This window comes from Fusarium fujikuroi, chromosome FFUJ_chr02 (genome assembly GCF_900079805.1).
Source record: "Fusarium fujikuroi IMI 58289 draft genome, chromosome FFUJ_chr02".
In the NCBI taxonomy this organism is placed as follows: Eukaryota; Fungi; Ascomycota; class Sordariomycetes; order Hypocreales; family Nectriaceae; genus Fusarium; species Fusarium fujikuroi.
This window is the reverse complement of record NC_036623.1, coordinates 298975-320914: the sequence shown is the minus strand read 5'-3', so window position 1 is coordinate 320914 and position 21940 is coordinate 298975. Positions and strand designations below refer to the sequence as shown.

The 21940-nt window shown below is 49.1% G+C and overlaps 9 protein-coding genes; 6 read left to right on the top strand and 3 right to left on the bottom strand.

Annotated features, from left to right (window-relative positions):
* Positions 1-585: 585 nt before the first annotated feature.
* FFUJ_05214 (uncharacterized protein) lies at positions 586-2202 on the top strand (the record flags this gene model as incomplete). XM_023571406.1 has 5 exons in its annotated part: positions 586-888; positions 933-1478; positions 1523-1584; positions 1636-1966; positions 2017-2202. The coding sequence occupies 5 exons, from the start codon at positions 586-588 to the stop codon at positions 2200-2202; spliced, it is 1428 nt and encodes a 475-aa protein (XP_023425717.1).
* Positions 2203-2847: 645 nt separating this feature from the next.
* Positions 2848-3765, top strand: FFUJ_05215 (uncharacterized protein; the record flags this gene model as incomplete). XM_023571405.1 has 2 exons in its annotated part: positions 2848-2997; positions 3085-3765. 2 exons carry the CDS (start codon positions 2848-2850, stop codon positions 3763-3765), a joined length of 831 nt encoding a protein of 276 aa, XP_023425716.1.
* A 176-nt stretch (positions 3766-3941) lies between these two features.
* On the bottom strand, positions 3942-8434 carry FFUJ_05216 (related to acetylxylan esterase; the record flags this gene model as incomplete). XM_023571404.1 has 2 exons in its annotated part: positions 3942-6985; positions 7036-8434. The coding sequence occupies 2 exons, from the start codon at positions 8432-8434 to the stop codon at positions 3942-3944; spliced, it is 4443 nt and encodes a 1480-aa protein (XP_023425715.1).
* Positions 8435-10080: 1646 nt separating this feature from the next.
* FFUJ_05217 (uncharacterized protein) lies at positions 10081-11342 on the top strand (the record flags this gene model as incomplete). XM_023571403.1 has 4 exons in its annotated part: positions 10081-10593; positions 10661-10786; positions 10842-10868; positions 10941-11342. 4 exons carry the CDS (start codon positions 10081-10083, stop codon positions 11340-11342), a joined length of 1068 nt encoding a protein of 355 aa, XP_023425714.1.
* Positions 11343-11751: 409 nt separating this feature from the next.
* On the bottom strand, positions 11752-13113 carry FFUJ_05218 (uncharacterized protein; the record flags this gene model as incomplete). The annotated part of the gene is made up of 1 exon (XM_023571402.1): positions 11752-13113. One exon carries the CDS (start codon positions 13111-13113, stop codon positions 11752-11754), a length of 1362 nt encoding a protein of 453 aa, XP_023425713.1.
* Positions 13114-14177: 1064 nt separating this feature from the next.
* FFUJ_05219 (uncharacterized protein) lies at positions 14178-16965 on the top strand (the record flags this gene model as incomplete). XM_023571401.1 has 3 exons in its annotated part: positions 14178-15400; positions 15443-15533; positions 15586-16965. The coding sequence occupies 3 exons, from the start codon at positions 14178-14180 to the stop codon at positions 16963-16965; spliced, it is 2694 nt and encodes an 897-aa protein (XP_023425712.1).
* Positions 16966-17544: 579 nt separating this feature from the next.
* On the top strand, positions 17545-18508 carry FFUJ_05220 (uncharacterized protein; the record flags this gene model as incomplete). XM_023571400.1 has 2 exons in its annotated part: positions 17545-17826; positions 17873-18508. 2 exons carry the CDS (start codon positions 17545-17547, stop codon positions 18506-18508), a joined length of 918 nt encoding a protein of 305 aa, XP_023425711.1.
* Positions 18509-18856: 348 nt separating this feature from the next.
* Positions 18857-19384, bottom strand: FFUJ_05221 (NUDIX domain-containing protein; the record flags this gene model as incomplete). The annotated part of the gene is made up of 1 exon (XM_023571399.1): positions 18857-19384. The coding sequence occupies one exon, from the start codon at positions 19382-19384 to the stop codon at positions 18857-18859; it is 528 nt and encodes a 175-aa protein (XP_023425710.1).
* Positions 19385-20640: 1256 nt separating this feature from the next.
* FFUJ_05222 (uncharacterized protein) lies at positions 20641-21129 on the top strand (the record flags this gene model as incomplete). The annotated part of the gene is made up of 1 exon (XM_023571398.1): positions 20641-21129. The coding sequence occupies one exon, from the start codon at positions 20641-20643 to the stop codon at positions 21127-21129; it is 489 nt and encodes a 162-aa protein (XP_023425709.1).
* Between the last annotated feature and the right edge of the window lie 811 nt (positions 21130-21940).

Here is a 21940-nt window from a genome sequence, read left to right as displayed (position 1 = left end):
CTCAGCTCAATGTAACCTTAAGAGAATGCAATACTCCCAACCAGGTAAATGAGCGACTTAGCTATGCCAGATTGACAACCATTAGGGGCATCACCGACAACCCACCACTGCCATCCCACGGACGATCGGGAGGTCGGTAATTCAGTCCAAGAAGTCCGAGAGTATGGATCGATGATTTCTGGCTAGACTTTTGCAGATCAGTGCTGTAGTCACCGGGTAGTTCAGTTCCGCTGCGTGTTTGTATGTCCTCCTTGCCAGCACATCAACCAAGCTAGACGAGAGCAGTCAAGGCTGAGGAGGAAAATGTCCCGAGAAGGAAATTGTGATAGCCGTGGCAGAAGAAAACTCATCATGAGATTCAATTGTGTCTTTGTGAGGCTTGATGATACAATTCTTGAGAGTGAAGTCGTGAAGGTTGGCGGATGTTGGACTTTGGAGAATGAGGAAGAGCTTGATGACTCGAGGAGGTTTTTACAGGACCAAGATGGGTATATAACACCTTGGAAACTCCCTCAAACTTTCTCATCATCAGCTCACACCATCAACTTGCTCACTTCCCATTACCACTACTGAGCTTCCTCCACAATGCCCTCCCTCATCTCTATCACGGCCCTCTTAGGTGCCCTGGCCTCTCAAGTCTCGGCATCACCCGCCAACATCGCCAAACGAGGACTCAGCCTCCCTCCTCTGATCCCCAAGATCCCAGGGGTTACTGAGCCTCTTGCTGACAACGCTCCTCCCCTGCCTATTCTCCAGCTTCCTACTCCTCCGTTGGATAGCCCCCCTTTCAAGGTCTCCAACATCAAGCCCAAGAAGATTGGATACTTCTGGACTGGTGCTGGTGATAACAAGCATGCTGATTTCTTGGTCACTGCTAGTCTTGATGATGTAAGTTTGCTGAGTTTATGGTGGGAAGTGTACTAACAGACTAGGACACCTTTGGTGAAATCATCGACATCACTGATGTCAACACTAGTGGTAACTCACCTCACCATCTAGGCAGCTCCCTTGATGGCAAGACACTTGTCGGAGGCGGTCTTCTCTCTCTTCTCAAGACCCAAGACACCGCCTTCTACTTCGACACTTCGGATCCATACCATCCCAAGTTCGACCACAGCAACCGCGGTATTCTCGGCTCCATCGTCGATGAGATCCGCGCCAAACCCGACGGTGGTTTCTTCATCACTTACATGGGTAGTGCTGTCGGTACATCTCCCGGTCGCCTGATCGAGACTGATGCCAATGGCAATATCATCCATGAGTGGCCTGAGGATGTTGAGGGTACTCTTAACATTCTTGGAGAGCAGTTCTCTCCTCATGGATTGAGTGTGGACTTTGACAAGAACATTATCCTTACTTCTGACTTTGTTGTTCCGATTACGATTCTGAAGCCGACTCTTGGTATTAAGAAGGCTGATACTCTTCGCCTTTGGGATCTTAAGTCTCGCAAGATTATCTCTACTATCACTATTCCTAACGTGAGTTGTCCTTGTCAAGAAAGGAACACAGCTAACAGTCACAGGGCCAAGGTATTCAAGATGTCAAGTTCATTCCCGGTAACAAGGAGAGTGCAGCTCTAGCTACGTGAGTCCCTCAAAACCACGCTATTCACCAGATACTAACTCACGTCTACAGCGCTGTTGGCCCCGGCCAAGTCTGGATCATCTACCCCTTCCGCAAAGACTCCAAGGGCAACCAGGGTGTCGCCGAACTCCTCTATGATCTCGGTGACAAAGCCAAGGACTCTCTCGCCATCTACTCCGACATCACCGACGACGGAAAGTTCGCCTACTTCACCATCACGCTCGGCAACCACATCGCCGCTCTTGACATCTCTGACCTCGATAACGTCAAGCGTCTTGATGATCCTGATGAGGAGCAGCCCATCATTGGACCTCACTATGTCAAGATCTCTCCTGATAAGAAGAACCTCCTCGTTACCGGCTACTTTGTTCAGGCTGGAGATGTAAGCTACAATTTATGTGTTCCTTGGTGGGCTTGTGCTAACTGCTGCAGATCTCTATCGTCAACACTCCTGGTGATTACAAGGGTCACTGGATTGACATCAATGATGATGGATCGCTTAGCTTCAACCGCACCATTGACTTTGAGAAGATCTTTACCAAGACTCGTGGTGGTGCGCGACCGCACAGTGTTGTCATCTTTGATCTCACTGATCCTAAGAACCCTATCTACTACTAGAGTTTGTCCTTGGAGAGGTGCTCCAAGTTTGAGGTGGTTCTTGGCATGTATTCTGCGTCGACAATGCACTCGGAGACGACGTAAACTCTTGGGATTAATGACTGCTGGTTGGGTGATGGACTGGATTCCTTCGTACCTCTATGAGGTCTTTATTTAGTGACTGATGCGTTTGCCTTGTATTCTATTTAGTTCAACACGACCAATAATACTTTCCTTGCTTTCATGACATTTGTCTTTACTTCATCGTCTTTTCCTTGTTCTTCCTCAGTCTTTATCATCATGGCCTCTATTATGACTCCCAACTCTCACTGAAACAATTTAACCATAAAGCTTAACCAATCGGTCGCATAAACCCCTGCATAGTCTTCGGCCAACAGATCTGAAACAAAATGAAGACCAGCACAGCCGCACCATACCCTGTCCAGCATCAAGCAAAGGGGCCGAGCAGCATGCCTCATTGGGCCAACCGGGTAAACACACAGTCGTTTTAGCAAGGATATGTGAGGTCAAACGAACAACAAGACCAGCCACAGGAATGAATTCTCATGAATCTTCTCACAGCCAACTCGCAACCGTATTTTCTCAGTGTTTTGTATCTGTATAGAATCTATAGGCGAAAGCTATTCGAGGAGTTTCCCATCAATCATGTCTGTCAATGTTACACCATCTCCGACCATGAATACGGCGACAACCGTAGAGCGCATCGCACTGACTACTCCATTCTCGCCGCCTAATAGTTGCCAGCCTAGCTGGACAAAAAACGAGCCTGCTCTGGACTCAGGATGGCACCTTTACGTATCCTGTTCTGGTATCAGCACCTCCAGCTTCATGCTACCCCTCTGGCTGGGGGAGCGGCGAGGCTGACTCTCTGTTCACCTTTAGTCCAGCTGTTTGTCCTTCTGGCTGGGATTATTGGGAAATGTCTCGTTCTGGAGGCCCTCTAGCAGTCTCGACAGCATACTGTTGCGAAAGGTTCCACCCCCGGAGCATCCTACACCTCCGAGAGCAAAAAGACTAATAGAACCATTTAGCGGATTCACCTTCGATCCCTTTGATCGAGGTGGTTACGTCGCCAAAGACTTCTTTACTAGCGGTTGTGGACGATGGGTCCAGGCGACGACAAGCATGACCCAAGACGATGACACAACGACTACAGCACTGTCGGGCTTATCCGGTTACCAAGATGCTAGCGCGTTGGATGGAACTTTTATGGTTCACCAAGCCTGGGCAGTATCCTGGGTCTCGTCTGAGAGGTCTGATCTGACGCCGATGCCACTAACTTTGACTGATGGTGAGAGGGTATCGCATTGGAAACCAGGCGAGACACTCCCCGATGACAGTCGCCCAACCGAAAGGTTTGACCAGAGCCAGGGTTATATCAGCACCTCGGCTGTGTGGTTTCTCATGATTGGACTCCCTATCATCCTGTTTCTAATGATTGTCGGTTGCTGCTGGGTGTGTATCAGGCGGAAGATTAGGGATAGGAGAGTCAGGCGTGCAATGAGAGACTCATCTTTGTCTCGAACTGGTGAAGGACGCTCATCTCTCACACCAGTCTCATGAGCGCCTTGAAACAGAGCGAGTTAGTAATGAATATAAAGGATAGAGGGTGGAAGAATACTCAGGGCAATTGAGAAGTCATGTAGTCGCATGAAGCTTGGAGGAGAAACAAATAATATTGTGTACAAAGGAACCTATGAACTAAGAGCAAAAGAACCGAATGATTCTATACGAGGATATCATGACGAATTCTTAGTCTGAACCACACCGGTTGTCGATGGTTTCCCACCATGTGTCGTACCCTCAGCAACTGGCCACATTCTGCGACCGTCGAACTTGTCATTCGCAATCCACTCCTTCTTCTCTCCCATATGCGTCACATTCATCACCGGCGGTATCAGTGACTCAGCCCCCTTTGGCAGAGCCTTGAGCCGCATAGTCGATGTATCATATGCATACAAGCTCAAGAGAAGACAGCCACCATTCTCAGGAGGATCAAGAACATACACACCCCCATAGCTGCTTTGCCGATCTTCCTCATCGTTTGGGCACGAATAGCCAGCAGTCCAGCCTCCCAAACATAGATCATGGTTCCAATCATCTTCAGAGAAGGAGAACGGCTCTTTGTCTCCGCAGCCGCTCTGATCCGGCGCCCATTTGGCTGACACGATAACTGTGTAGCCATCTTCTTCTAGAGCCACGTTCTGACCAAATGTGTTACCGGGGCCAAGCGTGTAGCTAGAGTCACAGAATGACCCTATAACTTGCCGTGCTTCGTCTTTGGTGAACTCCACATAGTTTGTGTCCCCTTCGTAACAGTAGGCTTCACCTTCGTTGATGGCCGTATTGGTCGGATATGAGGTAGTAGTTTCCGATGGCTCTGTGGTGGTTGTCTCTCCAAATGTTGTCGTCGCCTTCGGGTATGACGTGGTGATGAAGGAAATGCCCTTGATGGTGACCGAGATGGTAGTGCCGACATAGGAGGGAAGAATAACCGCTGATGTTCCTCGCATCTTGGTCTTTGATGCTGACTCGACATCGGGGATGGAGTAAGCGGTTCTATCAACGGTGGCATATCCGTCGTTGACGGGGTATGGTGTTGAACTGACGATCACACTTGCTGAAAAGGTTGTTTTGTAAGTGGAACCCAAGTTTCCGAGGGCGTTGTCGTCATCACCGAAGTCATCACCATAGTCGACAGGGGTGAGAGGACAAGAGGCTCCTGTGGTTGTAGCTGTTGCTGTGAGGAAACAGCCTGTGATGACTTCAGTCGATGTAGTCGTGCATGAGGAAGATTCGCAGGATACCCAGTAGTCGGTTACTTGAGAGGTTGTGCAATCGCAGCCGAGATATGTGTTGCAGACAGTGGCGCATGGTTTTGTCGTGCAGACTTGATGACACTCGGTGTTCGTCTCTGTAGCGCAGTCCTCATCATCGTCATCGTCGTCATCATTATCATCGTCATCATTATCATCGTCATTGCTCTTCTCACATCCAGGTCCAACACAGTTTCCTCCCGGCCCAGGACATCCTCCACCAATGCACCCGATCGAGCCACCACCACTTCCTCCTCCACCTCCACCTGGGGCACAACCGAACAGACATGGCTTACCGCAGCCAGACTTGCAAATAGGTCCAGGTGGTCCCGCGGTGATGATGACACCCGGAGCGATGCCTGGTGGAGGCCCAACGTTCACATCATCAGTAGGAAGGGGTCCAGGCTTGTAGGTGTAGGTAATGCCGTGGGTTGGTTCGGTCAATGTGACTGGGGATGGAATAACACTACCGCGTACAGGCACAGATATGGACGTTGACTCTGTCAGTATCACGTTGGACACACCAATCTCGGAAGTTGTAAGGGGCGGCAGTGTGATCTTGACAGTGATTGTTGTCGTGCCGTACTTGGTAACACCGCTGGTAGTCTCCGGCCAGGTCTCTTTGAAGGTCTCAGTGATGACAGGGAAACTGATCGTTGTCTTGGATGAGAGTGGCCATGGCGGGAGGATGAGGGTACAAGGTGGTTGACAACCTGCTGTAGGGTTCTTGGAGTCCCAGATCTTGGGATCAATGTAGACAACGTCTTTATCACCATTGTTGCCTCCGTCACTGCCTCCATCACTGCCTCCATCGTCGTCACCCTCGCCGCTACCGCCTCCGCCGTTGCCTTCATCGTCGTCGCCCTCATCATCACCTCCGCCACTGCTGCCATCACCACCACCTCCTCCGCCACCAGTACCAGGCTCAACAGGAATAGGTTGACCAGGATTATCCGGCAGCTTCGGCGCCCAGTCATGATTATTGAGATACGCATTCACTGCGCCCCCATCAAACACAACAAGATAGTCAGCCTTCCTATCCCCATTGATGTCCGCGTAATGGACGGGACCTTGGGGACTAACGCCTGCTGCTATAGTCCCCATGTCATTCCACTTGCGTCCTTCGCCAATCGGAATCTTGCCATTGTTGCGATACCCCCGAGCAGCGCCGCCATCATACTGAACGATATAGTCTGCCTTGCCATCTCCTGTGAGATCCGCAAACTGGACCTTGCTGCCGGGCTCGCCAACACCAGTGGCTACAACAATACCCTCTTTCCAGATGCGGCCGCCGTTCCTGGGTGGTATGTTCTTGTTGTTCTGCCAGTACTTGACTGCTCCGCCTTCGTAGAGGATGAGGAAGTCTGCGTACCCGTCGCCATCAAGGTCTGCAAACCGGACCTTGCTCCCTGGTGCACCGACGCCGGGAGAGATAGTAATACCATCCTGCCAGATGCGTCTATCCCCAGGATCAGGCAGGTTGCCGTTGTTGAGATACGCTTTCACAGCTCCTCCGCCGTATATGATCAAGTAGTCAGCGCGCTTATCACCGTTGACATCGATGAACTCAATGCGCGAGTCGGAGAGATCCTCGTCAAAACCCGGCGCGATCTCACCGATTGCCTCCCACTTGTTGTCGCCCTTGTTGATCCAAGCCCGAGCTCGTCCTCTAGAGTCGACAGAGATTAGGTCATCTCTTCCTTCGCCTGTCAAGTCGGCGAAGCGGATGCTCTGGCCTTTGGTTCCGGTGATACCAAGGTTCTTCCACATGCGGATGCTTCCGTCGTCGGCAACAGCAAGGAAGTCAGCCAAGCCGTCACCGTCCATGTCGGCAAAACGGATCATTTCGCCTGCGACACCCTCTATGCCAGGGGCAATTGTGCCCAAGTCATCCCAGTTACGGCCGCCTTCTTTCAGAGTGTTGCGGAACGCTTTTACAGCGCCGCCTTGATATATGACAAGATAATCTGCGCCGAGTTAGTATATCAGTACACCTATCAGAATACTTAACACTCACCAGCCTTCCCATCACCATCAATGTCTCGGATGTTGGTAGAGTCTTGAGGTATACCAGCTGGTCCTGGGGCGATAGTGGTTTCAGTCTCCCAATTCTTCTTGCTGCTGTCCTTGCCATTGTTGTGCGTGTTACGCGCCCACTTGACAGCGCCGCCCTCGTACACGATAACATAGTCGGCATATCCGTCACCATCGATGTCCTCAAACCGAACTTTGTCTCGAGACGCAAGACCGGTTGCCCATCTGGAATCGAGGGACTCAAACTTCTTTCCGTTGTCCACGTTCTTCCAGACCTTGGCAGCGCCATCTTCATATAGAGCGATGAGATCTGCCTTTCCATCGTTGTCCACGTCGGCGAGACGGATCATGTCGCCCGTGATGGACTTCCAGTCTGGGTTGATATAACCGATGCTCTTCCAGTCATTGGGCTTGCCTCCATTGATCCATGCTCGCATCTTACCATCCTTGTCAGCAAGGACGTAATCGGCGATACCATCGCCGTTCAGATCGGCCAAAATGACCTTTTCGCGTGAGGAACTCTCAGCAGAGTCTCTGATGGTTCCGACGGGCTCCCATATCCGGAAACCTTCAAAGGCGGTTCCTTGTTTCTTCCAGATCTTACCCACAATCTCTTCTTGAGCGCCTCCTGTCCCTCCACCGACACCAAGGCCAACGCCAGGAAGGCCAGCAGCGTCTATCTTGGTGGGTGCTTTCAACCAACCTCGTTTGTCAGCCTCGAGGATTGCCTTCAACCAGGCGTCGGCCATCTTCTCATAGCCACTATCGTTTGGGTGCTTCTCGTCTGAGAGATCACCTGCATTGATGTCTATTGGGACTTCCAGGATATGCTTTCCAGCCTTTTGTCTCTCCTCAATGATGGAAATGACTTGTGGGTTGAAGCGATCAGTGTTCTTTTGCATTCTGGGGTTATTTGCCCATATTACAGGAGCAACAAGAACCGTGGTATCTGGAGCATTCTGAAATAGCCCATCAATAATGGACGCCAGCATGTTAGGAGAGCCCTCAAGGTCAACCTCTAGGTCCATATTGTTTGTACCGGCATGTACGAGAACAACGTTAGGGCGTGCTGCGATAGATAGCTTCCAGTAGGTATTGATCTGAGCAAGGACCTTTCCACTGTGGCCTTCGTGGTCATTGTCTGCCATGCCAGTAGGAGGGTGCTTCAAGCTACCGACCATGTCTACTGAAGTACCGCGACCTATGAGTTTCTCACGGAGGCGGTTTCTGTAGCCCTTTTGGTCTTTTGAGCCGTTTCCTTTGGTAATTGAGTCTCCGAGGGGCAGTATGCGAAGACTAGGAAGTGCTGAAGCAAGCGGCGAAATGAGTGCTACGAGCACCATCAACACCGTGATGGTACCCTGAAGCGTGAATGGCGGCATGAGGAGTGGTGCTATTGACGATTCAAGAGATAGAGATAGAGATAGAGACAGACTGCAGTTTTTTTATGTGAATAGAATGACAAACCATTGGTGATAAACGTAAGTGACTTTGTTCCTTTCTTCTTATAAGTCAAATCTCATAACGGGAAGAAACATATCTATCTATCAGTCCTTCCATCAAAGGTACCACGGCCCCCAACTATCATTGACTTCGCCCCGGAGACATCTTTCCGCTTCATTAGTGCTGTTGATGAACAGTTGTTGGCTCCAGGATATTTGACAACCCACTAGAAAGGCGCAAGAGAAATGAGGCGGAGGTTTCTTCTTTTGATTCTAAAATTGTCGATCGTGAGTCATGTTCAGCTCTTGATTGGACCCTTTTGTTATCGTGAGCAAGTGTGCCTTGGTGGTCAAGTCGGCTGCGTCTTGTGTTGGTTGAGTATGACATCCACCGCACGGCTTAGAGTTTGATGTTGGTTCCGAAATACCTCAGAATATCCATGCGAGAGGATCCTACAGCGAAACTATTTACAAATTGTGATCGTTCAAGGATAGGATGCAGTTGCCCCAGTCAGAAATACCCACAACACATTCCAGCGCATTGGGCGCTTTGATGATGAAGATCAGCTTCGTTGAACCAACATAGAGTAACATTCAACTCCAATGAGCTCGAAATTAGGGCCATGGCATGACAAATATTGCTTCAATTACTGTGGACTCAACGAAATTTGACTGCTCTGGTATGCTTCCGCTGAGAACGGCCTTCAATACTCATGCTTTCACTTCAGTGACTCGTTACTCAAACCACGGTCAAATAGTGACCTTGTTCGCCTTGAAGAAGAGCGCTTGTGGTAGCAAATGATACCATTGATGCTGACCTTTCCGCGCGGTAGACCGCGGTAAATAACGCAAGCATTGGGGGCCAAGACATGGGCCAGGGCAGAGAACAAAAATAAGAAGTGGCTGCAGTCGGATCATGCAGGAACCAATTCCCATTGTAAGAGTCATGCCGTGCTTCTCTGATTGGAGGGCAAGCAAAGAGTCTGCCTTGTTACGACATGTTGACACTGCTGTTGGCTCTATTCCCAAAGCGACGTACTTCCGATGCTGTTGGTTTAAGCTTACAGGATAAAGAATCCTCGAGTGTAACCTCACGGACCCGAAATAACTACTGACGTTGTATATGAAACGCCCGAGTCCGTGGTGCGGCCCGGGTCCGTTGTTGCAGCCACCAATCACAGCACCAATCACAGCACCACTTGAAGCGCCGCTGAAGATCTCAAGATCACAACCAACAACACGCCCATGCTATCTTTGACCCTTTCTTGGAGTGGCAGAAAAAGCCTCATGACCTGATTTTGGCAAGGTTCGACCAACAGTGCAAGGCGCAATAGGATCAATGAAACAACGCAACCAACCGCCCCCATCCGATGTAGCGATTATGCCAGCTCGACCTTTGCACTGCCGTTCCTTCAAACTTGCTGCAATCAGGAAAAGACAAACGGCGTCTTCTACGAGCCTCGAGGTTTCAGTTATTACTATTCTATAACTATGTTTCCATTGCCAGTTCAGAAAATTTGAAGCAGGTCCATGCATATTCCTTTGATCATTTACAATTCCGTCGTACCCTGCTACAGCCATTGAATATGCATGCAAAGCGTAATATACCAGGCAGAGTTGCTTTGAGCTCAGTCTCACTCCTTCTTTTGTCACTTTTGCTTCTCCATTACTCTTTCATCCCATCCTTCCCTCTATCATCTTGGAATTCTCCTGTTGTTGGCCTCGACGATGACTTTCATAACTCTTTACCCCTTGATCCTCTTATCAAAAGAGAGGATGCCAAAGTCGATGTCTTCAAGAAGGCTTTCGACAAGGGCAAAGGGCTCCTTTGTGATATGGGCAAGTCACAAGAGGAGCTCGAGGAGGAATATGGAAAGTCAATGGAGTCACCATCCTACCTCCAGAAATCTGGCATAGAGGAGAATGAAGGCTGGGAAATAGAGTCCGATCCCCAGCCCAGCTTCAAGGACTATCTTAATGAAGCTCTGACAGCTCTTGGAGTATCTGATGATCTTCATCATCAGAGCTGGATGCACACGTCGGGAGGAATCATCTCAACCACTAATCCGGGGGACTTGGCGAGCGGAACAAGCGGCGAGGTATGTCAGATATTCCTTACTGTGTGGCCCTAGATAAAAAAGGCCAGTCTACTGACGCCGTTCATAGGATACAGGTGCCTACTTTAGAAACTCTTTTGCTGTTAATCCTGGTGTCATAATTGCTGATGTCAATTATGCCGTCTCCGCTACCGGAAATGATGACGGCAAGAAGCTAGTTACTCATGTCAAAAAGGTGACGGACTTATGCCCTTTACGATTCATCCTGCGCCAAGCTGACAAGATGCCAGTGGAGTGATGCTACCTGGATGCAATGGGTAAGTACTTCGGGCCATTCTCAACCCTCATCAACATAACGCCTTCTATATACTAACTGATCCGGGTAATAGGATAGGGTCTGCACTGAAGCTGACGGTGATGTCAAAGATCTGAAGTACTTTATTCGTTCCAAGATCGCGAATTACGCCACTCTCGAAATAATACTCAGGGCCATCCTCTCCAGACACGAGAGAAACCCAAGAAGAAACAAAAATACGATCGGAACCTGGAAGAACAAAATAACATTCACTTCCGCAAAGGACAAAGAGGAGTTCCCCGCCATCCTTGGTAGTCCTAATGGAGCGGGCGCAGCTTTCATGTTGATCAACCACAAGAAACGGCTCGGGGTGAAGACTATCAAAAGGATCGACGTGTTTGTTCCGGAAGGGAGTTTCGAAGTCACTGAGACTGAGGTTGGGGAGAACCACGAGCAGTGGAATGTTATGATGCTGATGTATATTGTCAACCCTTGATGAGGCTACTAGTTGGTAAGCGGCGATGGGAAATTGGGGTGTCTTATTATAACAGATCTAGCCAAACGCTGTCTTTAGATCAACAAGCCTAGATTTGCATCCTCGGTCTACAAATACATCGTTGTGAGGTTTGTATAATCTTGCCTGTAGCTTAGATTGGTGCTTATTACAGTTGTTGTTCTTCATCTTACATTGTAGATGTTTGCAGCCTTGTCACCCTTTTCGTTTGGCGTATTGGTTTGTCCATGTACCAGCACCGATTGGGTGCTGGCTTGGAACTACTACTTGTCTGTGTGCGAACTTGTTATGCGGTATCAGAAGTACATCGACAACAAGTAAGGAAAATTAGAGTTCCCATTCCATATTTAGAAACATATTCGACTATCAGAATCAATTTTTCAACTATTCCTCAGCTTGCACGCTGTGCTTCTCGGCGCTCCTCCAGCTCCTCTTTCCATCTCTTTCTCAGTCCGGCTTTTATACTTGCAACCTCATCATAAGGCAAGACACTTTCCCAGGCGAAGAAATAGAATGTATCATTCCCATACCAATGTTTACCAACTGGCGAGTGCATGCCCAAAAGATACATCCTCCATGCGTCCCAGAAGGCAAAGCCGAGAGGGCGGAACGAGTTGAACTTGACACCTTCGATTGGGGATGCACCGCCGGTGGGGTGGTGGCGAGGCTTGCTGAGACTTTTGAAGATGGACATGCCGGGCGCGTCGTATCCCAGGTTCTCCTTGGTCCGGCCCCAGCTATAGTCCTCGGTTTTCTCAATCCGGGTGAAAGTACTGCCGTTTTTACGGCGATGGGTAACCTTTGCAAACTGAGGGCTGAGGTTGGGTGTCGCTGTAATCCATCTCGTAAACATGGGAGGTCTGGGTAAACGGCAATACGTATCTTGAGCTAGATCCTCAAGCGTCCCCAGATAGTCCATCACAGATCTGACCTCTTCAGACGCCATAGCCGGGTTGCCTTCAACAGCACCGGCAAAGTCAGCAGCTTCCATACGACCGAGTTTCTCACAATCTTCCGTCGACCATCCCAAGCTTTCCTTCTGGCTCTTGATCTCGCCAATAAGCTGTAAAACCCATAGAGCACGTACAGCTCGCATCTCCTCTACCCATGTGGGTTGACCCGCGTCAGTCACCTTGACAGGTTCGCCCTCGAACACTTGGTCCCAAGCCCGAACGCGTTTTCCATCTGGATCGGGTCTGTATAAGCTAGTGTAGCGATCATCTGGATTAACAAGATGTAGTGGTCTGAAGCCAGGATCTCGCAGTCGTTGAAGACATGATGTAAGAAAGGCTTGAGCAAGAGCATTTATGTGGGCGGCTGTTGCAACAACCGATCGAACGACCACCGTGGGAGGCGCCGCTGCAGATATCATCTCACGGTCAACAAGGATAGGATCTGGATTGCTTCCCGAATCACCCAATGTTGATCGAGGGAAAAGCGACCGCAGGAAGCGGATTTGTAGATCGTAAAGGTTCCGAAATGGGTGGGCATTTGAGCGTACAAGTAAGACAGCACGCACAGCGTTTGCAATCTCGGGTGTAAGAATCGCGTTGGGGCCGTAGAGTATAGTGTTAACAATGGCAACATCATGGTCGTTGAAGAGGCGCCATACATGAGGGGATGCCCTCATAAGATACCAAAGTGTGTCGAGGCCAGGAAGGTTCTTGACGATAGGAAGCAAAACCTCCGGAGGCAATGTCTCCAGAGATGCTGCCTGTTGAATAACTGGAGCATACATAGTGCAAGAAGGCATATTGGGGATTCGGATGAGAGAGAAGGATGGTTTGAAGGAGTGAAAGCTTTCTGAGCGGGCGGGGAGGTGAGCGCTTAAACCAACACCTCCATCAACGAAACACGCCAGCAACCAACAGGCCTCCCTGCTCCTGTACTTTGTTGGCTGCACCCGCCCAAAAGCTGTACCCGGGCCGATCATGGCCTATTCCTGTGGCCTTTCGCCTCCGCAGTCCAACTAATGGGACATTGGAAAACTACTAACCTAAGATACCTAGTGGTAGCAGGCCGTGCGGTGCCGCCCTGCGGCTTAGTTGGCAAGCACTGACTTATAGCGTTGACCTAGGTTGCATTATAGTGGGGAGACTCACTACAAGGAGTTTGCTGATGAAGTGCCAGTTGTCAAACTGGATGAAGTGAGACACCGTTGAAAGAATAAATAAAGATCAAAAAGCATTATAATTGAACTTTCTGGCATATCAAGTTCAATTCCGGCACAGCCCATTGGCTAAGCACCGTACATCGCAGAGGAACTTTCCTCCGCTCCTTGAGAACGGTCCATCATCTGAGGTTGTTCTGTTCCATTTGTCATCGAGGATCTCTTTCGAAGAAGTCCAGGTCGCGACATTCATGTCGTTAGGTAGTCAACAGTAACTGCAGTGTCAAGGTTAAAGCATGAGAATTTGGCGACTAGTTAACTTTTCCTTTGTCAGCCTAATGTTTGTTGAGCCAAGCTCAGGTGGAACAAAGCGGGATCTCCACTTTTGCCCGAAACTCTGGACGTTCTGATCCTTCATCAACCGACTCTAATTATCGCTTACCAAGTTCAAGTCATGACACTAATATTCGCCAATGCAATTCACAGCCTCGACTTCTCAAGAGCGAAACCTACTTGATCTCATGCGCTGAGTCGGACAATGCAATCGCTACGATGCCATGATTTACAGGGGTCTCCCCCACCGGGCTAAGATCAATCGGGGTTCCATATGCAAGTGACCCTTGCTTAATTTCCTGGGATGGCCACAAGGCTGAAAATTCCCCCTTCTCCATCACGATACGCAATTAACACAGTCCTGTCGCGCTGCCATGTTCAATCGAAAGCGTCGCGGCGTCACGGACGAGGAGCGGCTCAGCAGTTATGAGCTTGACTGGCCAACCTCGCAGCGATGGAAGCCAAACTACTCTGTCCCGCGCAACTCGCTTGAGTATGACCTCAATGCATCACGCGACTCATCTGACCCAAGCAAAGAGCCCGAGAAACGACCTAATGTACCGCATCCGATGTCTTTCGGGAGTCGGCGCGACATGGATACCTCTGCGAAGGCCATTCGGCAAGGAGTTCTAGACCAGGGTGCCGATGAGGAGGAGTTCTCTAACTTGAAGCTTTGGATAGAGACAATGTCTGAGTTGTACATGAACGATCTCGATAATCGAGCTCGGTGGGATCCACGTTGGCTCAATGTCACTCGCAGAGAGCGCTTCGAAGGGCTGGAGTCTGTCGCCATTTCAATTGTGGACTACTTCGCCAATGAGACCGTAGAGAAGAGCGAACTCGTCACCACAAAGAAGGATCTCGCGGTGGCTCTCAACTCGAGACCGGAGAGCTCCCAGGTGCGAGTCATTATGGTCAGCGATCTGAGCCGCTTCGTCATGGGTGCGCTGGGGCAATTGTACTCGGTAGATCCTGAATTCTGGTACGAACATCTCATCGCCTCAGGGTACTGCGCAAGCGACAGTGGTCTCAAGTTGAAGAATGCAACGTGGATGAACTGGGCCGAACAAGAAACCCGTTTCCGTCATCGTCCTCTCCCGGGGATCGGTCAGCGAACGGAATGGAACCTGTCACGGAGAACCAAGGCTCGTAAATGGGCACATCTTCGTTGGGGTCGGCTTGGTCTCCTTCATTACCTCGGGCGCAAAGGTTTCTACGAGGATGAGATTGCGAAACGCATCTCTGATGGGCGTTGGACAATTGAACGAGATGTTGTTCTTGACAAGCATGGACTACTTCTGACCGACAAGAGAAAAAAACGCGCAGAGAAGAAGATGAAGGAGAAGAGAGAGAAAGAGGAAAAGGCAAAAAAGAAGAGCTTGAATGCTTTTGATGTTCCGAAAACATCTAGTGGCCACGAGATTGAAGGCACATCGACAAGAGCCAAGACATCGAATGTGTATCGTCCTTACAGCACGTTCCACCCTGTGCTACCGCAGAACCCAACGTACTGGAGCAATCGAGATCTCAGAGTCATGGCCCCAGAAGGCTTGGGTTATTGGTCAAGTGTTGACAAGGAGGGTCGAAAGACAAGTGAGTATGTCCAAGGAAGACTGGTAACATTGACTGACACGCGCAGTCATCCTGGTCTTCGACCCACCACGAACTATGCAGCACGACAAGACCAAAGAGACAACACCGTCTCTAACATTTATGCCTCGAGCCATGGAGTTTGAGTCGTACACGGATGAAGAGCTTTGGCGTGTCGCTGACCCCGATGAGACGTACCTGGATCCACCTCCGCCAACCTTTTCAAAGAAGCAATTGAAGAAGGACAAGAAGGAAGCCAGGAGAAGGCGAGCACAGGCTAGAAGGAATAAACATGAACAGTCAATCACTGTCAATGAGAAAGGCAACGACACCGCTTCAGAATACTCCAGCGACTCCGAATTCGACGAAGAGTATCGAGAGTCGCTCCGAAAGGCCTACAAACACCGTCAACAGTTACTGCGCGATCGCGACTTTGCGCGCAAGTACTCGCTATCCACTTTTGATCTTGTGTACCGATACATAAGCAAGATACCCACCAGCACGCTCAATCAGGACGATTCGATGATTCCGTCTATCCTCACGCGACTCCCATTCGATGATACGTGGCAGCTCCTAGCCGAACTCCGTTTGATGCAGGATCATGTTGATGCTGATCTTGGCGCAGACCTGCACATTCATTTGCTTGAAGCTGCTGGTACAATGACAAGACAGAATGTAGCGTGGATAAGGTCGACTTTGCAGGAGCTGAGTGAGTGGATCGGCCATATCAGAAAGTCCAAGAATATTCTCGATCTACCTGAAGAGCTGGAGGGAGAGATGGCCGAGCTCACGACTGAGCTTCAATCCCTGCAGTCACGCTCAGAACAAACGCTCAATCTCCTGGTCGCTTCAACAGGCATCGCCCAATCATCTCTCGTCATCGATCAAACGTCTGGCATCAACAAACTCACCGAACTCGCATTTTTCTTCATACCGCTGTCCTTCATCACATCCGTCTTCTCCATGCAAGTCGCAGAACTCACCGAATCACCGCCCAAGATGTGGACATGGGGTCTCTCTCTCGGCCTAGTTTTTCTCATAACCTATCTCATCCGCAGTTTTGTCCGCTCGCCTTCCGTCAGACTCTCTGCCATGCGCGTCCGTGTAACGATGCTTAACCGCTTCACGCCCAAGTCGCGGTCTGCATCGCACCGTCTCAATTCTGTCGGCAACCGTGCTATCGCCGGGTATATCTTCTTCTTCCTCATCCGCTGCCTCTTCGTCCTCGTAATCTTGACTTTCCTTCTGCTTTTTATCTTTCTTGTGCATCTTGGCATCTGGGCTGGTGCAGCTGGCACGGCGATGTACTTTATCGTCACGCGGTGGCCCGAGCCGGCAGTGCTGGCACCTTGCTTCATCGCGATTGTCCTGGCAGGTATTGGCTTTTACGCTACGTGTTGTTGGACTGCGGACATACAGGCGTTTTGGGAGAAGTGGAGTATTGAGGTGGCAGAGATGCTTATGAATATGTTGCCTGAGAAGTGGAGGTTTGATCGGGTTGAGGATGAGGATTTGGCGGATGAGGGTGTCAAAACTTATGCGCGACAGGCAATCTTTTTTGCGTCGACGTAAGATGCTGGGCTTGCATGAATGCTTGTGTCACCAGGATAAATTCTGGCTTTCAGTGGCCCTGCAGGTCTATGCGTATACATTGATCTGAGTGGCTGCGGACGCCAAGCGGTTGCTGCAAACGACCTCATGTGCCGTTTGACATAACCTCACGCAGCAAACAATTTATGGCATTCGGCCCCGACAATGAAACAAATAGCAACCCTAACCTTCGACAACTCAGTATCGCAGAAAGCTTTTTGGTAAAATCTTATACTGGGAAGCAAACAGCTGCATATTCATCAGGCAAACATGCAAACACGGAAATCTCAAGCATTTGTGGATGTTTACGGGCTGGATTGAGTGACAAGCTGACCAGCGACGGGCAGTGGCATTCTTGCCTGCATCTACTGCCAACGTCTTCCGTGATTTACTGCGAGTAGTCGCTTCTTCGAAATGCTGCTCACATCCTTCAAAGTTCTTCTCGCCTGATTTAAGCTCACTTCCCTTAAATGCACGCTGTCGTTTGCTGCAAAACTCTTCCTCTCCTTCATCCCACAACAAACAAACATATCATCACTCAAACTCGTGTATCCTTTCAGCATGGCTCAGGAAGATATTCCTATGTCTAACATGGACCCCGAATTGTTTTCCACACCGAAAAATCACTTCAGCGATTATTCTAAAGAAATGGATACTGAAGAGCGATACGCAGTGGATGATATCTGCGCTTCTTCGGTACGCGCTTCTTCTTACAAGCTTCTCCTTGATGGCGCCTACTCCGACATATCGATCGTCTGCGGCGGTCGCGAGTTCAAGGTTCATCGTGCTATTGTGTGTACGCAGTGTGAATGGTTTGCGGAGGCATTCACAACCCCACCTAAGGTATGCTATCTCCCATCTATCACATGCCCTCACTGACTTGTCGCAGAAGCGCACCATTAGAAGTGTGACTCTGAATGAAGACCCCGAAGTCTTTCAGCATTTACTCGAGTTTCTTTACACTGGAACATACACTGCTCAAAAGCCTACGGCATCGCATGAGGCTGAGAGAGCGAAGGAGATTCAAGATAGACTCGGCGGTTATCCTCGTTGCCCCATCGAAAAAGACATTGCGAAAGACAGTGTGCCAGAACGCCCTGTAAGGCGATCAAATAGGTTATTGTCAACTACACCCGCCCCGGCACAGACCCAACCCGGAGCCAAGTCACCCTCAGGCTCACCGCACGAAATAATTCTCGCTATGAATCTCTGCATCATGGCTCACAAATACAACATCCCCGCGCTTCAGCTCCTCTGCCAAGATCGCTTCTACACGGCTGCCAGAAACCGATGGGTCAATAAGACATGGACCGACTGGGAGGCTACCCAGGAGTTCGAGGACGTCGTGCTGGACGTCTTTTCTTCTACGGAAGAGGTTGATACTCCGTTGTGGAGAGCGTTGTGCAAGTTGATTTGCGTGAAGAAGGATGGAGATCGGATGAAGGAGAGGATGATGGCTGTCAAGGGGGAGCACGCTTATCTTGTTGAGGGTGTTGCGAAGTACATGCTGGAGGCTAGAGGCTAGAGGCACGACACCGGAGGTAACGAGTCTAGATGATGGCTGGCCTAGCGAGACAGGATACCATAGCTTTTCTTCGACACTTGCTTTGGGCTATTTCAAAAGATGGACCAAGGGTTCGCTTACGAATAACATGTCTAGAATTTGACATGTTTTTAGTTCGGTGATTACTCTGTCTAGGATTAAGGATTCGTGTGTATGATAACAAAGTTCTCTCTGCTGATATAAGATCTCAGCCACAGGTCTCAACTGCAAAAAATACATCTAGCATAACCAAGACACTATACCATAATGCTTGCCATTTACTATAGGATAGGCACAGATAGAAGCAAACCTAAGAGAGGACTCAACCCTTCACAGGTAATAAGATTGGACTAGTCTAATAGCTCTGGCTACCAACTCCCGATCATTCTGAAAAGTCAACTTCTGCAGAACCTCTTCATAGCCATGCCACTCAACCTCAAACCCATCCTCACATTTCTCAACTGTTTCATTCTCATTCACAGCCGCAATATACCACCAAATGATCTTCATCTCACCCTCGCCGATCCTTCTCATCTGCACTGAAATCGGTTCACAGACATCTTTGAAAAGACGCTCTTCATCAGGGGCGTCTTTGTCGTCAGAAGAGCAGAGGCGAGATTTCATATTGATGGGTAGTAAACGACAGGGTATTCCTGTTTCCTCGGTTGTTTCGCGGATGGCAGTGTCGCGGCGTGACTCGCCTACGTTACGACGTCCTTTGGGGAGGATGTATTCGTTGCGCTTTATATCGCGCATGATGCATATGTCTTGTGTTGAAAGGCGGAAGAGGATTGTCCCAGCGCTCTCGACCAAGTTCTCGGATGTGAAAGTCTCGGTTTGGTAGTGTGAGGTTGTCATGGCTAGGATTGTGTTAGGTGGTCTTGTGAGATAGGATGAGCCGGAGCTTACTTCCTCTGAGTGCTGAAGCGATAATTTTATTTTCTCGGTGGATTTTTTGAGTTAAAGGGTGAAGAAATGAAATTGGAATTTAGGGATAAGCAGAAGGTGACATGAGTTTGACTTGGGTTTGGAGTATGCATGAAGTGGGGCTTGAGATTTAACTGGTGCAGCCCAACCCTGTTAATATTCTCTATTCTGTCTATCACAGCAAGCCTCCAACGACATCAAAGTCTTGGTCACGTTAGAAAACAACACTTTGACCGAGCTATCCCAATTCCCATCGACTTCAGTTACATTGCCACCATACTTTTCAACGAGGCTGTGTCGGGTTATTTTGCACCCATTTCGTGAAGCTGATCCCAGTCTGTGACCCAGATAGCATTTTTGGGAATCTCAACCGTGTACTTGGCGCTCAAAGCTACAGTAAGTAGGCCTTTGAAAGGAGGATTCTGTCTACTAATTAAACCTTGACTCTGGCTTCACCATAGTGAAGAGGTATAACTGTACCGGCTTTCATATAAATACAAGGCAAATAGACTTGTTGTTGAACACGATAGCACTGAGTAGATTTTTGTCTGGAATCAAGTAGGGTACCCTTTTCCTGTTGCAGCTCTTATGCCTGAGATTCTGCATAAATCACCTGTTAGAAACTGCGTGAGTATTGCCATTGAGCTCTTTGTTGGTGGATAATAATCTGAGTTTACGAGAGTTGAGGACCAACATGCATAAATCCCTGCTAAAGAGAAGGCTCCGTCGGGAAGAAAGTACCGCCATGACAATTAAATAAACCGTCTACAAAGGCCTCCAGATTAAACTACTTTTCACTTCTTTTCATCTGATACTGGCCTGCAGAGAACTGTTCAAGTCAATATTATAGCACCAGTATGAGATAGTGCAACAATCAATCTTATACAAAGATGCAAGCGATGCCTCTAGTAAGGTATGGAAACCACATGCATGTGGTTATAAAACGCGGATCTAGCGGATCAGGTTCGGAACTCGGCACGCCAAGATAGTGAATACTACACGTCTTGAAAAGACGCAACAGTTCTAGAGCTTGCTCGTTCGGCCAATTAAAAGAATCAGGGTTGCAGCTCGTACTATTATTGCATGGCTGGAATCCGGTTTATTTAAAGATAAGCCAACTCCCATGCCAGGCCTTTGATATCTCAAAATTCACCGCCATCTACCATTCAACAAAACATTTTTCAATCATGTCTCAATTTGATTCGGAGCATCAAGACGCGGCTGAAGCAACTTGCCCCGGCATTGCATATAAAGATCTTTCGCCAGAACAACAAGAAATGAGCGACATTCTATACAAAATGGAGCAGCATGACCTAGACCTTTTAGGCATCGTACACCTCGGCCATGACGGGGTATTCCGCTATCTTGATGCTGAGCGCAATATCCACTATGCAATTGCTCTAAGGCCTGCGTTGATAAAAGCTTTATTGGACCGTGGCCCTTATGATGATGAGGAAGAGGCAGTCTTTCGTGGAGTTGATGGAACAAAGGTTCCTAAAGAACAGTGGTATAATCCACCCCGGGGTATACTCCCTGAACCACTATCCGAGGAGCATCGGAAAGAGGGTCGAGAGTTTATTCAGAAGAACAAGGATAAGATTGACAAGAATCGTGAGGCATCGAAGAACTACAAGGACCATCTTGTATATATAGAATCAGATCATAAGCTTGGATAATTATACTGTCGTTTGTGGTTGAGACTTGTGGCTGAGAGCAAATCAGCAGAGAACTTGGTCGCCAATTGGAGAGACTGATATTTATACATAATCTACCGAATTCGTGTGACATGCACAGATACCAGAAACTTGCTATTATCTTTTCCTATCGTCAGATTGATCGCTACATTCGGTGAAAGTCTCAGCCTTATCCGATACCATTGTGGTGTCGACATGACAGACATAAAAAGCATAAACAAGAATAACGTTGATATATTTGTACTAACATATGTTCTTCGGATCCATCTAGTTACCGATTGAAACCAACTCTAGACAAAGAATCAAAGGATGGGCCAACGGTGCGAGCCAATATACCAAATGGGATTGCCTCGCCTATTGGAGCTTGCCTGGCCATTCCATAGCCGCTTCATTTCATCTCAAACCCTGTCACCACCAACCCTACACCAACCCAAATGCCTCACTCGATCCATCCCACAGCGTAAGCAATCCAGACCCTCGACACATTCCCTCCCGCTCCGTGGCGATAAACTCCCAACTCCTCATTCTCATACCGGCCATATCCAAACTCTCTTTATCCATGCCAACCACTACCGATGGCGCCGCGTAGATCCCGACGGCGTAGCCCATCGCCAAGACCGGCAGCCAGAAAAAACTCTCCGGCCCTGGGCTGAGTCTAGAAGCATGCAGGTACAGCCGATCCCTGCCTAGTGCGGACATCCCGACGTCAGCCAAGAAAGACGTTGGGGCTGCAACGCAGATTTCTTGGCCATGTGTCACAAATCTCGATTGGCAGAAGCCCCGGTCGCACAAG